Source organism: Zootoca vivipara, chromosome 3 (assembly GCF_963506605.1).
Source record: "Zootoca vivipara chromosome 3, rZooViv1.1, whole genome shotgun sequence".
NCBI lineage: Eukaryota > Metazoa > Chordata > Lepidosauria > Squamata > Lacertidae > Zootoca > Zootoca vivipara.
Window position 1 is genome coordinate 116,540,146 of NC_083278.1, and position 13,986 is coordinate 116,554,131.

The following is a 13,986-nucleotide window of genomic DNA, read 5'->3' on the forward strand; positions in this document are numbered from 1 at the left end:
GGAAAGCTCCAAACTTTATTCACATCGCTATGGGGTATCTTCCGGTATGGGAAGTGGAAAATTTCACCCACTAAACCCATTTCTCGAAGTCTGAGAAAGCCAGGATCTTGTCATTCCCAAACAAAAATCCCTTATTAGGTTTGTTAGGAACGCAATTGCTCCCATTCACTTTGGAGGGGAGTTTTACTTTAGTCTGCCGAAACCGTGGTGCTGCTAAACAGTCTTTTGTTGCTGCCCCCCCAAATGCAATTAACAGTCTCCCCCACTTCCCCCCCCCCAGCCCTCTGGGCATTTTCCTGGTCCTTGTTTGAAGCACTTCATCTCAGATAAGTCTTCCGACAGGGAGGAAGCGCGGCTCCAAAAATTATCGAGAGAACTGACCCCGTTGTATGAACTTGTTCTCTCCTCCTCGAAACGCATCCTTGCCAACTTCCAACACGCAAATGCCTGAGCCGGCCAAGGAGATTCCCAATTAATAGAAAGTTTCCTGCCTGCTGCTAAAGAACTCTGTCCCAGCGTGATCTGGCAGTGATGGGAGGAGGAAGAAAAACCGCCTGCGATTCCAGGCAGGATTGTGAATGGAGAAAGAGAGACAGACAGACAGACAGACAGACAGACAGACAGACAGACAGACAGACCAAACACACCTGCTTATTTTGGCCATAGCTCAGCAGCTGAACACCTGCTTGGCATGCAGAAGGTCCCAGCTTCAAGCCCCAGCAGCATCTCCTGGAAGGACTTGTTATGGAAATGACGGGGGGGGGGGCGACAACGACGCATCTTTAAAGTTGTTTCAATGTTACAAATATTATACCTGAATGTATCCTTTCAACTTGACAGCTCAGGGAAGATACCTAGCTTTATAAATTCGTAGAAAATCCATACTTTAAACAATCTTAAGAAAGATTGTTTTCTGCTGCTCCAGAGAAGCGGACACGGAGCAATGGATTCAAACTTCAAGAAAGAAGATTCCACCTAAACATTAGGAAGAACTTCCTGACAGTAAGAACTGTTCGGCAGTGGAATTTGCTACCAAGGAGTGTGGTGGAGTATCCTTCTTTGGAGGTCTTTAAGCAGAGGCTTGACAGCCATATGTCCAGAATGCTTTGATGGTGTTTCCTGCTTGGCAGGGGGTTGGACTGGATGGCCCTTGTGGTCTCTTCCAACTCTATGATTCTATGATTCTAACTCTCCATTTTAACCCTTTAAAAAAGGTGAATTTGGGCTCCACCTCCCTCCATGAACCAAGAAGCAGGAAGTCACGTAGGCAGCAGGAACAGGGCATCCCGCCATATTTCCCCAACACAGCCCCCCACCCAGGGAGTGACGGGGGGGGGGGCAACACTAGACATCCGCAGAGGCAGTTTAACAAGTCAGGTGCTCTGAAAGCCCATCTCCGGACAAGTCCTGAGGGCAAGGATGTGTAAAGATTTTTATTGTTCTTTGGCTGATGGGTACTTAAGAGGTGTTGGGAAAGGTGTCTGATAAAGGTACAGTGGTACCTCGCAAGACGAATGCCCTGCAAGATGAATTTTTCGCAAGACGAATGCGTCTTGCGATCTGATGGTGACTCGCAAGACGAATTGGTTTTGCGAAAAATTCATCTTGCGAATTGCGGTTTCACATAGGAATGCATTGAAATTTAATTAATGAGTTCCTATGGGCAAAAAAAAAAAAGAAATTTCAATGCATTCCTATGGGAAACCGCGATTCGCAAGACGAATTTTTCGCAAAACGAATTGACCCGCGGAACGAATTAAATTCGTCTTGCGAGGCACCACTGTAAAGTTAAAGGTAAAGGTACCCCTGACTGTTAGGTCCAGTTGTGGACTCTGGGGTTGCGGCGTTCATCTCGCTCTATAGGCCGAGGGAGCCGGTGTTTGTCTGCAGACAGCTTCCAGGTCATGTGGCAGCTCATGTTCAGCAGGAAAATGGGAAATGCTGGATTCCATGATTGGCGTTTGTGGCTGCTGTTGGGTTTTACAATTTTGGGAGGGGAAACTTGCAATATTGATTGTCACTCCACAGAAGTTGAGCATACAAAATATTGTAAGCCAATATATTCAGCCCAGGGCGATGAACAGGCTAACGATTAAGGAATTAAAACATTTTCAGCACAGTTCCAGTGTGGATGCACACCAGGAAAGAGCTCAGCTTAAAAAGCTTGTGGGAAGAGGGAGGTCTTTGACAAGGTGCCTTAAAAGACGGCTGAGACAGAGCCTGCCTAATATCCAAGGAGAGGGAATTCCAAACACTCAAGGCTTGGCTCCTACATTGTGTGCAATGGACTTCCGGGTAAGATGGCATCGCAGGAGGCTCTCGGCTGATCGATTAGGTGCATAAGGGGTGAGACGACCTTTTAGGAACATGCACATACCGTCTGCCTTGCATGACAGGGATGAATCATAGCTGCCAATAACTCATCAAAGTTGTGAAGGGGGCAGGGTATTGCAATGCACCGGAAGCAAAGCAAGCAAACAAACAATAAATAATTTTAAGAGAGCTTTTGGAAAAAGGTGTTCAGTGGGCTACAAAAGCTCTTTTAAATAAGAATAAGTTTTTTTGGGGGGGAGGAGTGTGGAGCAGGCACTGAAGATGCTCCGCCCCCCCAAAGTATGCATTTCTAAGCGTCTTTTACCCTAAAACGGTTTATAATCCCCTATCTTGGAGCCGATAGCTGCACCGCGAAATCTGGAGAGGAAATCCAAATCCCAAGGGTGAGCTGTGTTCCAAAACATGCAACTCATACTGGGATTTGCAGCGAACAGGTTCCTCGGGCATCCCTACTAAGGACTCCCAACTTCCAAACCATTCCCAGCACTGCCCGCCAGCCCCGAAAACACCGATGCGTTGCTAGCGACATTCCGGACGGATTTATTTCTGCCCTCCTGGGAGAAATAAAGGCCAGCTTCCCGATCCTTAGGAAGGAAACGGCAACACACGCAAGCCCAGCACCTGATAAGCACTGCAGAAATGAGCTGCTCCTATCATGGGACCAGCCTTCCACGGTGATGGGAGCCCATGAGCCAGCAGTTTCTCTCCCTCCTCTCTCCAGCCGAGGCTCCTCTTTCACAACTTGAACACTGCATCACCCATATGCAGAGAGGACATCCCAAAGAACCCACCTTGGGACCTTTTGCAGGACAGGTAGACAGAATTCTTTCCTGAGCATTATAAACAAACAAACAAACTTTTATTTATATGCCGCCCTCCCCGGCCGAAGTCAGGCTCAGGGCGGCTAACATTGGTATAAAACCAAGCAATAATTAAACTACCTCCTAAAAACAGGTCAAAATCAAATTAAAATCTAATTAGATGGCTTTTCGTAGGGTTAGGGTTGGGAACACTAAGTGCTCATCAGGCCCAACTGTTTACGCTGATCTCATATGGGCCTGTGAGAATGCTGGGAGGCCTCTTTCATACTAGTTCTTATACAAAATGAGAAGGGGAGCCAGGCTGAGCCCTGACCAAAGGCCTGGCGGAACAATTCCGTCTTGCAGGCACTGCGGAAAGATGTCAAATCCTGCAGGGACCTGATCTCTTGTGGCAGAGAGTTCCACCAGGCCAGGGCCAAGGCCGAAAAGGCCCTGGCCCTGGTTGAGGTTAGCCTAAGGCCTGGGATCTCCAAGGTGTTATTATTTGCAGATCGTAAGGTCCTCCGTGGGGCGTACCAGGAGAGGCGGTCCCATAGCTATGAGGGTCCTAGGCCGTATAGGGCTTTAAAGGTTAAAACCAGCACCTTAAACTTGGTCCTGTACTCCACCAGGAGCCAGTGCAACTGGTATAGCGCTGGATGAATGTGATCCCGCGGCAAAGACCCCGCAAGGAGTCTCGCTGCAGCATTCTGCACCCGCTGGAGTTTCTGGGTCAGCTTCAAGGGCAGCAACAGGACCAGCCCCTTACGCCCATCCCAAATCCAGGATCAACACTGCCCTTGTTAAACAGCCACCTCTTCCCTAAAACATTTAATAATAATAAAAAAACAGTACCCAGCTCCAGATCACAAGTATGGGATCTGACATTGCTTGCACCCAGAAAAAAAAAAATGTTTTAAAACGCCCTTCTGTTCAGCATTCATTAGCCTGAAGCGATGAGGTCATCTCCTGGACTCGCACTGGCCGTAAAAAATGGATTGGGGGGGAAATCATCTACAAACAGGGACGCAAGGAGCAAGTGAGTTTTGAGCCTGCGAAGCAAGTAAGTTAAAAAGTGCAAGAGGGGTAGTTTTATTACCGAGTTAGTTATCTTGAGGATACATCCACAGAGCTGGGATGTTGTCCTCTCCAGACATGCATGGAATCACGCTGCAACAATGCCACCCCAGGCACACTTACTAGAGGGAAAGTGCCATGGAAATCGGGGGACACAGCCGCCTGCTCATTTATTGCTCTTTCAACTTAATTCTACCTGTGAGCATTAAGAGATCTCTTGTCCCTGCACTGTGCTAAACCGGCGCAGCACGGTGCAGGGACTAGCTTCCATAGCACCGGAAATCATGTCTGCGCAGACGCAGATGCCGGAAATCGCAGACGCACGCAGTCACACTCGCGCGCAATCCAGCCCACGGAGGGATCTCCGCTGGAATGAACCTTGCCGACCCCTGCTCTAGTACATGCCCGCATGGTCTGAAGGGTCCAGGCACAGATGTCCACAACCTGAGCAGACCTGCTCAATGCCTGTCATCCCCCCTACAGTTATTGAAAAGCAACAGGAGAGGAGGTTTCCCAAATAGGAGGTTTTTAACAGCTGGGCAGTGGGTGCTATGCAACAGGGGGGTGGGCAAGATTCCGGCTTGCGTAACCTACTGTGATTCTTATTAGAAAACCAAGACCCGCCAACCAGAATCAGGTGCGAATGACGTGCAGGTAGAGTTAAAGAAAAGGGTGCCTCTGAGCACATTCCGAGCCTAAGGATTTGTTTCCAGCCTCAGAGTATCAAATGCCCACTCCTCCTGGCTAGTGGTCTTCCCATAAGATACTTTTGTTGTCACTGCCCTTAGTGGGGGCCAGTAACCCTAACAAAAGATTTGCCAGTAGATCCCAGTCTACCTTCTCCTGCTGTGTGGGAAGAACAGTAGTATGCGTAGACTAGTCATGTTCAACGAGCTTAAAAACCACATTCAATGCACTGTGTATCTGTTAGCATTTCACAGATTGCATGTACTTTTTGGTCTGATCCAGCAGGATTCATGTGTTCTTTAGGATGAGGTCAGCAGATTGGAAACACAACGTATTCTTTTATACACACAGCCCCATCCGTACAATGCATTTTTTAACATAAACGGGACTACGAGAAGCCTCTGCCCCAAGGAGCTTACAAACCTACAGTTTGACACCAGCAGGGGAACAAATGAGGAAGTGGAGGGGGCAGGAGAGGGAAGGCTAACAAGGGATGAATGTTAGCAAATGAGGCCGTATGTACTTAGTGACTTCCTTTCACCTATGGCAAGGCCTGGAGAGGGGGCTTAAAGCGGTTCAAAGAAAAAGAGCGTTTGGAAGACAATGGAAGAGAGGTAACTAAGTGCACACAAACCAATACATTTAAAGCACATGACTTCTCCCAAAGAATCCTGGGAACCCCTTCGCAGAGCTGCAACTCCCAGCAGCACTAAGGAACCACAGTTCCCATGATTGTTTCTGGGGATGCATGGTGCAGCCAAAAACCTGTTTCTTCATCCTGTGAAGCCTGAGCTCACAGTCAAAGATGAACTCATGGTTAAGAGTCCCTCAGATCTTCCACAGGGGTGGAAGCGATTCATCTCGATCGCCCTGTCCTGTCCCAGGCTGCCCTCAACTCAGGAAGTGAGCTCAGGCCCTGTGGAAATGGAGCAGACTCCACAATAACCAAAAGAAAGGAAAGGGAAAGGTACAGGCTTTCAGAAAAGCCAGCGTTTTATTCCAAGCACAGCATACAAGCGACGACAGCAGCAGCCAAGAGAGATTTATACCATTGCAATCTGCAAAACTCTGCTTTAGCTAGCTGGGGTTTACCCATCAGCTTCAAATGCACGGCAAATATTTTTATCCTTCCAGAAAGCACTAAGAAAATAGAAAGCTGGAAAGCAGCTTGGAAAACAATGGCGTTTAGGTACAACTCCCAAGGTCAGGGAAACGCTGCCAGACATTAACTAGGCTTCCTCTCTCTCTCTTTTTTGGAGAGGGGGTGACTTCAGTTCACAGCTAACTTGTTATCCAAACAGCAGCTGACTTTCAGCAGCAAACCAGCCACTAGAAGCCCACAGCAAGCCTTGGCCATTCATTTGTGGCACCGGGGAATATGACCAAGGTTGGGCTGCTGCAACCCTTGTAAACGTCAGTCGAGCACATGCTTTGCCTGCCAGAAGTCACAGGTGCAATCTAACGGGGATCCCTGGTAGCAGTCACAGAATCATAGAACTGTAGAGCTGGAAGGGACCGCCAAGTGTCATCTAGCCCAACCCCCCTGCAATGCAGTCACTAAGGAAGATCTTTGCCCAAGACCCTGGAGAGCAGCTGCCCGTCAGAGCAGCCAGTATACTCCTCCCAGTGCCTTTTCTTTTTTCTGCTACTTCTTTTAGATGGCAAGCCCAAGTGCTGGGACTGCCGTATTGCTAACACTTGTAAGGCACTCTTTCTGACTGAAGAGGGATATTATATTTAAAAAAAAAACCAAACACCACTCTAAATAAATACATTATGATGGCAGGTTTGGTAATCCAATGGTCTAATGCAATGTCAGTCAGAGGCATAGAGCAAAACATCACCAATCCGGTTCTGAACACTCAACCAGAAATGCTGCCTCTTTGTCTGAATTCATTCTGTGCTTCCTGGCTAATTCAAAACATGATTTCTCTTCATTAGGTTGAGAGTCACACCTTTCTCCAGTCTCCCACCCTCTCATCTTTTAACCTCAGTCTCTCTTACCGTACTTACACAGCCAAAAGACAGCTGCCCAAACAGAAGTAGAAAAAGCTCACTTCCCACAGGATGAGCCTTTTAAACCCCATCAGGAAAGTCTGGTCCTATTTGGGCATAACAGGTGATGCTTCAATGAAAAAAGAACGAGCAGTTTTCAAGGCAGCCCCTCCTTTATATTTTCCTCCTGCCAAGGCACACAAGAGGATTTAAAAATAATAATACTTATTCAGATTACCCATGGAGATAAGAGCATCAAGGCCTCACTTTCTCACCCACCTTCCTATTTTACAGATAGGATGCAAGTCTAGAAAATAGAAATACTACAGCTTAGCACTAGAATAATGCTTTTGGGTGTTCAAAGAGCTCCCCATTTTCTCCCTTAGTAACCCTTACAAACAACCCTGTAAGGTGGATCAGTGTTGCTATCCCTAGGGTGCAGGTGAAAAAAAGGTTGAGAGTAGGAATTGGTGTTCCGTCCAAGACTGGTGTGTATAGGGCTGTAGCCTATCTAGGAATAACACCCCCCCCAATGAACTAACTCAAAGGACCTGACTTCTAAGTAAACATGAATAGAGCTGCACTGCTAATGATCTCATGGCGAACAGTGCAATCTTAACCAAGCATACGCAGACGTAAATCCTACTGACTTCCATGGGGCTTAATCTCAATGGTTCATTTACATTATCCTCACACATCTTGGAAGGATGCATCGTGAAATCCGTCCCACTGGATTTGGAGGCACTTAACTTTCTGAGAGGTGGGGAAGGAAAACTTTCAAAACTCCTAGGCGCTTGCATCAGATTTTAGGTGCTGGAGACCAGCCCCAGAAACATCTGAGGTGCGCATAGCGCAGAAAGCAGCCTTTACCCACGTTCCAAACAAGGTCTGAATCAGCAATATTATGTGAGTAAAAGGGACGAAAATCTTATGACATCCAAGTGCCATACAAATTGCCTTGGTTTCCTTAAGACTAAGGCATTCATTTCTCCTGTACCAAGCCAATATGCCCAACCCCTCCCTCTAAAGGTCTGGATGCAGCAACAGTTCACACCTTCTGCTTGTCATCCTCTCTTCTTTGAGGAGGATCTTTTAGCCTTGGTGTCTCAGGTATCCTGACACAGACCCATCAGCAACCTTAAGAAGCACCTTCTCCCTTTTCAACCTGTGCACATTTTGCATACTGACATTCTCATCATGCCAAAAAGAAAAAAATTATAGAACAGCTTCTTCAGCACAAGCTCTGTGTGTCGAAAAACTTCCCTGCTTCCTGCACAGTCCAGTCCACAACTCAGTGAGGTCAAAACATTTCAGCTCATTTAAGTGCACTCAAGGCAAGAGGAATAGGAAAGTTTGAGATTAATGCAGCTGTAGCTAAAGCTGCCCATAAGCAGAGCATCAGTTGCCCCAGCCGGTACTGAGCCCAATTCCCCAGCAAGACTTGGCAGACATGAAACCCCACCTCCCAACCTCATATCCTTATTTTCATTTCTTAAAATATTAATAATAATAATTCCCCATTTCAGGCACTCTGAAAAGTACCAGGACCATCAAGATAAAGACAGCTGCCCTGCAAGATCATCAAAAAATAATTTGTCATTGGTCTGGCTCCTAAGATCCCAGCAAACCCTAGCCGTAAAGTAGCAAGCAGAAACCATCCTGCCATCACCACACACAAGTCATTCAAATCCCACACATCATGCAAAACAGGATTTTTTTTGTTCATGTGGTTTGCACTGAAGGAGAGAGAAGCATCCCTCTTTGACTTTTCTCATGCCCTGAGGGATCACCACCTTGACCTAAGCAAGAACACATTTGTTAGGAAACAATCATGTCAGACTGGTGTGGCTTTGCCTGGCTAATTCAATGCAAAGATTATCAGGGCTCTCTGTTAAGCCTAAGGTTTTCAGATGCTTGGGATGGGAAAATGCAAACTAAAATCCAGACAACACCACATCTTCCCTTTCAAGTAATTAATCCAGAATAAACATGATCGGCATCACCGACAACCGTCTCTCAACCCAGTTCAGGAGCACGAAAACCACTCAAGACATATGAGCACATCAAGACGATTTTCAGGCAAATGCAACCTTTCATTTCACTTTGCCTGCTTCCCAAAAGGATGGCTAAAGTGAGATAAGAGGCAACTACGAACCAGTGATAAGTGATCATGAGCAAGCACCCAACCAGGCATTTCATCCCCACCTCTTTTTGCCCCCAAACCAGACCTTTCAATGGGAAAGGATGGCACACCCATATTCATTGGGTTTTTAAAAACTTCCCCACCCAAAATTAAAAAAAATAAGAAATAACCCCCCCTTTAAAAAAAAGGTATTTGCAAAAGACTTCACCGCCACACACGAAACTCAGAAGGAAAAACATTCCCCCTCCTTCCATTGACTCTTAAAAATTCTCATACCCCACAAAAGTTACTTAGGGTGCATTTTTTAAAAGAGCCACTTTTTGCCACCTCCCTCCCACCCCCCTCCAAACTCCCAAAGGTTGCAATGAATTCCTCCCACCAGAACCCCCCAAAAAGAGGTGAGGGGGGGAAGAGAGGAAGAGGTGGTGGAAGTCATGTCCCGCTTTCCTCTCCCCTTTTGCAATATCACTTCCACCCCCACCCCCCAACTCACCACCCCAGATCATGCCCTTCCCTGCCAAAAGGACAACTCACCTTTGGGTCCTGCTCTCTTCCTTCTCCACTTGACCATTGAACAGCAGGAGTTGTGGGGTATGGAGGGGGGTGGCTCCCAAAATATAGAAAAGGAAAGAGGTTGGTTTGGTGGGGGGGTTTCTCCCCCTTTTCCTTGCAGGGGGGGTCTGCAACAATACAATGAGGGGGGGCAGTGTGCCCAGGGGTGTGTGCAAAGCCCTGCAAGCCCCCAGCCCTAGCTTCCCCTGGCGCCCCCCAAGGAAGGGAAGGGGGAAAAAACCCTCCCACTCCTCCCTGCTCCCCTCTGAGCTCAATCAGACCAGACTGGCTGCCTTTGTCTGTCTGACAAGCGCCATGTTGATATCAACATCCAAGCTCCCACCTGCCGCCGCGGGGAGGCCCTGGGATTTGTAGTCCTCCTTTCCCAAGGGGGCCGGCGCCGGCCGGGAGGGATGGGACTACGACTCCCGGCGGCCCCCGCGCGCGCCGCCGCCGCGCCAATGGGGCGGCAGGAGACGGGAGAGCGATGATCAGGTTGGCGTCGGGGTGAGACGCAGCCAAGAGGGGACTACGGTTCCCGGCATGCTCTTCGGCCGGCTGCCCATGACTTCATTCGGGGACGGGGATGAGGAGGGCACCACGGAGAGACTACATATCCCAGCGTGCTTTGAGGGGGAGAAGAGGCCTAGGCCGGGAAAGGGGACGGTCCTCAGCAAATAACAGCCGGGTGAAGCATGAAGCTGGTGAGTTGGGGTGGCTGGTTGGGAGGCGGGGGACCGGCATGAGGGGGACACACACACGCCCTGCAACCCTGCAAGGTAGACCTTGGCTCCCTTTAGGGTGGGGACTGGGGAGATTTAATCTGGTGGCTATTATTATTCATATTATATATGAAAGAGCCTCATTTCTTCCTTGGAGGTTCTCTGACAGGGATGCTTTAGCTGAGAATCTTGCAGCTTTCCTATAAAGAAGGGGGAATCTCTGGATTTATGAGCCCCGGGTTTTATAGTAGCTGCACGACTCCAAAGAAATCACCGTTTTAGTGTCCGTCGCATATCATTCGTGTCTTGTGTGAATATTGATGGTTGGTCTTAAATTCAAACGCAAGTATTTCATGCAAAACACATATTAGCTTGTGGAACTCCCTGCTACAAGATGACTTTAAAGCAGAAATGGGGAACAGTTGTGGCCCCTTGTGATGTTGAATTCCCAACTCCCATCGTTCACAGCCAGCACTGGCAATGGCCAGGGATTATGGGAATTGCAAGTCTCCCAAAATCTGGAGATCCGCATTTTCCCCATTCCCTGCTTTGTGGGACGATTAGACAGATTGGTAAAGGACAACAGGACCAGCGTTACATCTGTAGAGGGGAAATCACAATACTATCTGAATGGAACCTCCATATTGGGAGCAGTCTACCTCTGAGAACTTGGTGTTGGGGGCAAGCAGTGGGTGAGCTGCTTGAGGGCTTTCCAGAAGAGTCTGGCTGGCCGCTGTTAGGAGCAGCTTGCTAGGCTAGAGGGACCCTGACTTAGTGATGTGAGGTGAGAATATTCTGCAGAATGTGAATTCACTGCGTTGCCCCATTGAATAACAGTATCTGTACAGTTTTGGGTTGCCACCTGAACAAGTTTACCCATGAATAAACATGTATATTAACTAATTATATCATTTTCAATGCATTAAAATGAATATTCTCCTACTGTAAATGAAAATTCTCTAATATTCTCATTAATTGAGAATATTCTCGGTAATATTCTCCAAAAGATTATTCTCGAGAATTTAACATCACTACCTTGACTTCGATCCTGGAAGATGCATCTTTTTATTTAAGCCATTGTAGGAGACATTGGGGAAGAGAGATATTTTAAAATCACATGTACTTTCTTACTTTAAGTACAGCTAATTTAATTCTCACATGTGAAAACATCTTGCCTCTCCACCAGAAACAAACCAGATGAACAGCCATTGCTTCCTCAATGATCCCCAGGGGTAATAATACATACTCGTAGTCCTAAATCCAACGCAGAATTTCAGATCTGAGGGTTCCTTACAGCATAGATTTAACATTAAAAGACACCCCGATCCTCTATCATACCATTTGTGCCTAATATTATTATGCTGGGATAGCTCAGTCTGTAGAGCATGAGACTCGTAAGCTTGGGGTTGCGGGTTCGAGTCCCATGTTGGGTGAAAGATTCCTGCATTGCAGGGGGTTGGACTAGATGACCCTCGTGATCCTTTCCAACCCCTACAATTCTGTGATACTATTATTATTATTATTATTATTATTATTATTATTATTATTATAAAAATGCTTTAAAATTTCTAGGGGCTGTGCAAAAATTAAACTGCAGCACAAATCATTCCCCACGGGTTTAGAATCTAAAACACACAGGAGGAGGAGGAGGAGAGAGGGTTTTCTCCCCCCTCTCATAATCTTAGAACCCCTCAGGGCTGGGGGGGACGACCCCATGCAATTTAACTGCAGAAAAGTCAGGATAGCATCTGGAGGTTCCTCATCCCTGGTGTGAATTTTACTCTCTATTTAATGGCTGCAGGAGATTTGCAAAGTAGTAAGCCCTATCAAGGAATGCGGGTGGCGCTGTGGGTTAAACCACAGAGCCTAGGGCTTGCTGATCAGAAGGTCAGCAGTTCGAATCCCCGCAACAGGGTGAGCTCCCGTTGCTTGGTCCCAGCTCCTGCCAACCTAGCAGTTCGAAAGCACGTCAAAGTGAAAGTAGATAAATAGGTACCGCTCTGGCGGGAAGGTAAACGGCGTTTCCATGCGCTGCTCTGGTTCGCCAGAAGCAGCTTTGTCATGCTGGCCACATGACCTGGAAGCTGTACTCCGGCTCCCTCGGCCAGTAAAGCGAGATGGGCGCTGCAACCCCAGAGTCATCCGCGACTGGACCTAACGGTCAGGGGTCCCTTTACCTTAAGCCCTATCAAACACAGTGAGGCTTATTTCAGAGAAAGCAGGCATAGGATTACAGTATGTGTGAATGGTGTGTAGTTTGTGTCATCATGCCCCCCTTCCTATTATTTCACTCTGTGTGTGATTATTGTGTATTTCTGCTATATGGGCGTTCATAAATGCCACACGTAATTCTTGTTTTAAATCAAAAGTCCAAACCATAAAACTGTAGACAATGAAATGATTTTTTTAAAAAAATGTGTGTTCTACCTGGTATAGAACGTTTGGAGTGATTTCACCAGCAAGTGGATTAGCGTTTGTTGCCTGCATTCTCTTTGCCTTAACTCTCACCGTATTTGCATTTGCATTTTTCTGCCTCGCACACAAATGCACCCATGTTTGCATATTATGATTTCATATGTTTGGTATTATTTGAGTCTCAAAGAGCTCTCTGGTAATGTACTTAAGGGAATAGGCCAGCCTTCTTTGCTTTGGCACAGTCAGAGATCAAGATCTCCTCCCTCGTTGAGATTTCCCTCTTTTCCATCTTGGGCGATGGGTAATGCTTTTCCGCTTAGCGTCAACCTATGTTCCCATCAATACCTCTTAAGTGGTTGCATGAACCTGCCTCTTCTGCAAGGTTGTCCCCAGGCATCTGACTGCCCAAACTTTGGACAAACACTTGGTCTTATTTCCTGCCCTCCTCTGCCAACGAAGGCTTTTGGCGATAGAACCGAGAACGATATATCTTGCACTCCAGCTGTTTCTGCTAGTACATAGTTTCTGGTGATCCTGCTCTTTGCAAAAGGGTTCTTTTTGTTTGCAAAGACCTAGTGGCTCAGTTAGTTCAGACCAAATTGTGAAATTGAGCTCTGCTCCTTCTGCTATTATTATTATTATTAATCATTTCTACCCTGCCTATCTGGCTGGATTTCCCCAGCCACTCTGGGCGGCTCCCAACAGAATTAAAAGCACAATTAATAGTACTTTGCCCCTCTTTTTTTGCACCCCTCTTAGATTTTCCAAGTCATGAGGCTGCCGTGATAGGAGAAGCCACAACTCTTAAGGTCTAGACCAGGGATGGGTGTCATGCCCCAGTCAGGGGTCTCCTCATCAGAGGAGGACCAGGAGCCCCTGACCTTACACCAATCCCTGGGTAATGTTGCATCTGAAGTGAGCTATCAGGATCCTTCAGTGAAGTTGAGGAGAGGCTGTCTGTACCCAGGTTGGGTCCAGCCTCTGACATTGAGGTCCTAAGCCCATGCGAAAGGCAGTATCCTAAACACTTTCCCATCTGGAGAAGTGTCCCATCCAAACTGACAACATCCCCTTCCCTCACAGAACCTGGACTGAAACGAGCTCCATTCACTGAGTTGCTGAACATTTTGAGCCATTACTGCAGCTTAGCCAGTCAGTGATAGGAGCATCATTGCCACACATGTAATAGATATGTAGACTATAGACTAGTAAACCTGAGCAGCATTCCTGTTGCATGTGACTTGCCCTTTCTATTAATACT

At 47.2% G+C, this 13,986-nt stretch overlaps 2 protein-coding genes across 12 annotated transcripts in view; one reads left to right on the forward strand and one right to left on the reverse strand.

Moving 5' to 3' along the window:
* The window catches only part of HMBOX1 (homeobox containing 1), a 109,456-nt gene extending 99,520 nt beyond the window's left edge, over positions 1 to 9,936 (reverse strand). For all 10 annotated transcript variants that reach the window (XM_060273174.1, XM_060273170.1, XM_060273173.1 and 7 more), the window contains exon 1: positions 9,571 to 9,936. The gene's annotated coding sequence lies outside the window, so the exon portion shown is untranslated. The remainder of the gene's footprint in view (positions 1 to 9,570) is intronic.
* A 268-nt stretch (positions 9,937 to 10,204) lies between these two features.
* Positions 10,205 to 13,986, forward strand: part of INTS9 (integrator complex subunit 9) — a 61,216-nt gene continuing 57,434 nt past the window's right edge. The window contains exon 1 of one of the 2 annotated variants that reach the window (XM_035110854.2): positions 10,205 to 10,292. In XM_035110854.2, coding sequence (XP_034966745.2) covers positions 10,284 to 10,292 — 9 coding nt within the window. In that variant the 5' untranslated portion in view covers positions 10,205 to 10,283. Of the gene's footprint in view, positions 10,293 to 10,344; positions 10,368 to 13,986 lie in introns of those variants that run through there. The other variant, XM_035110856.2, reaches the window with a different exon arrangement.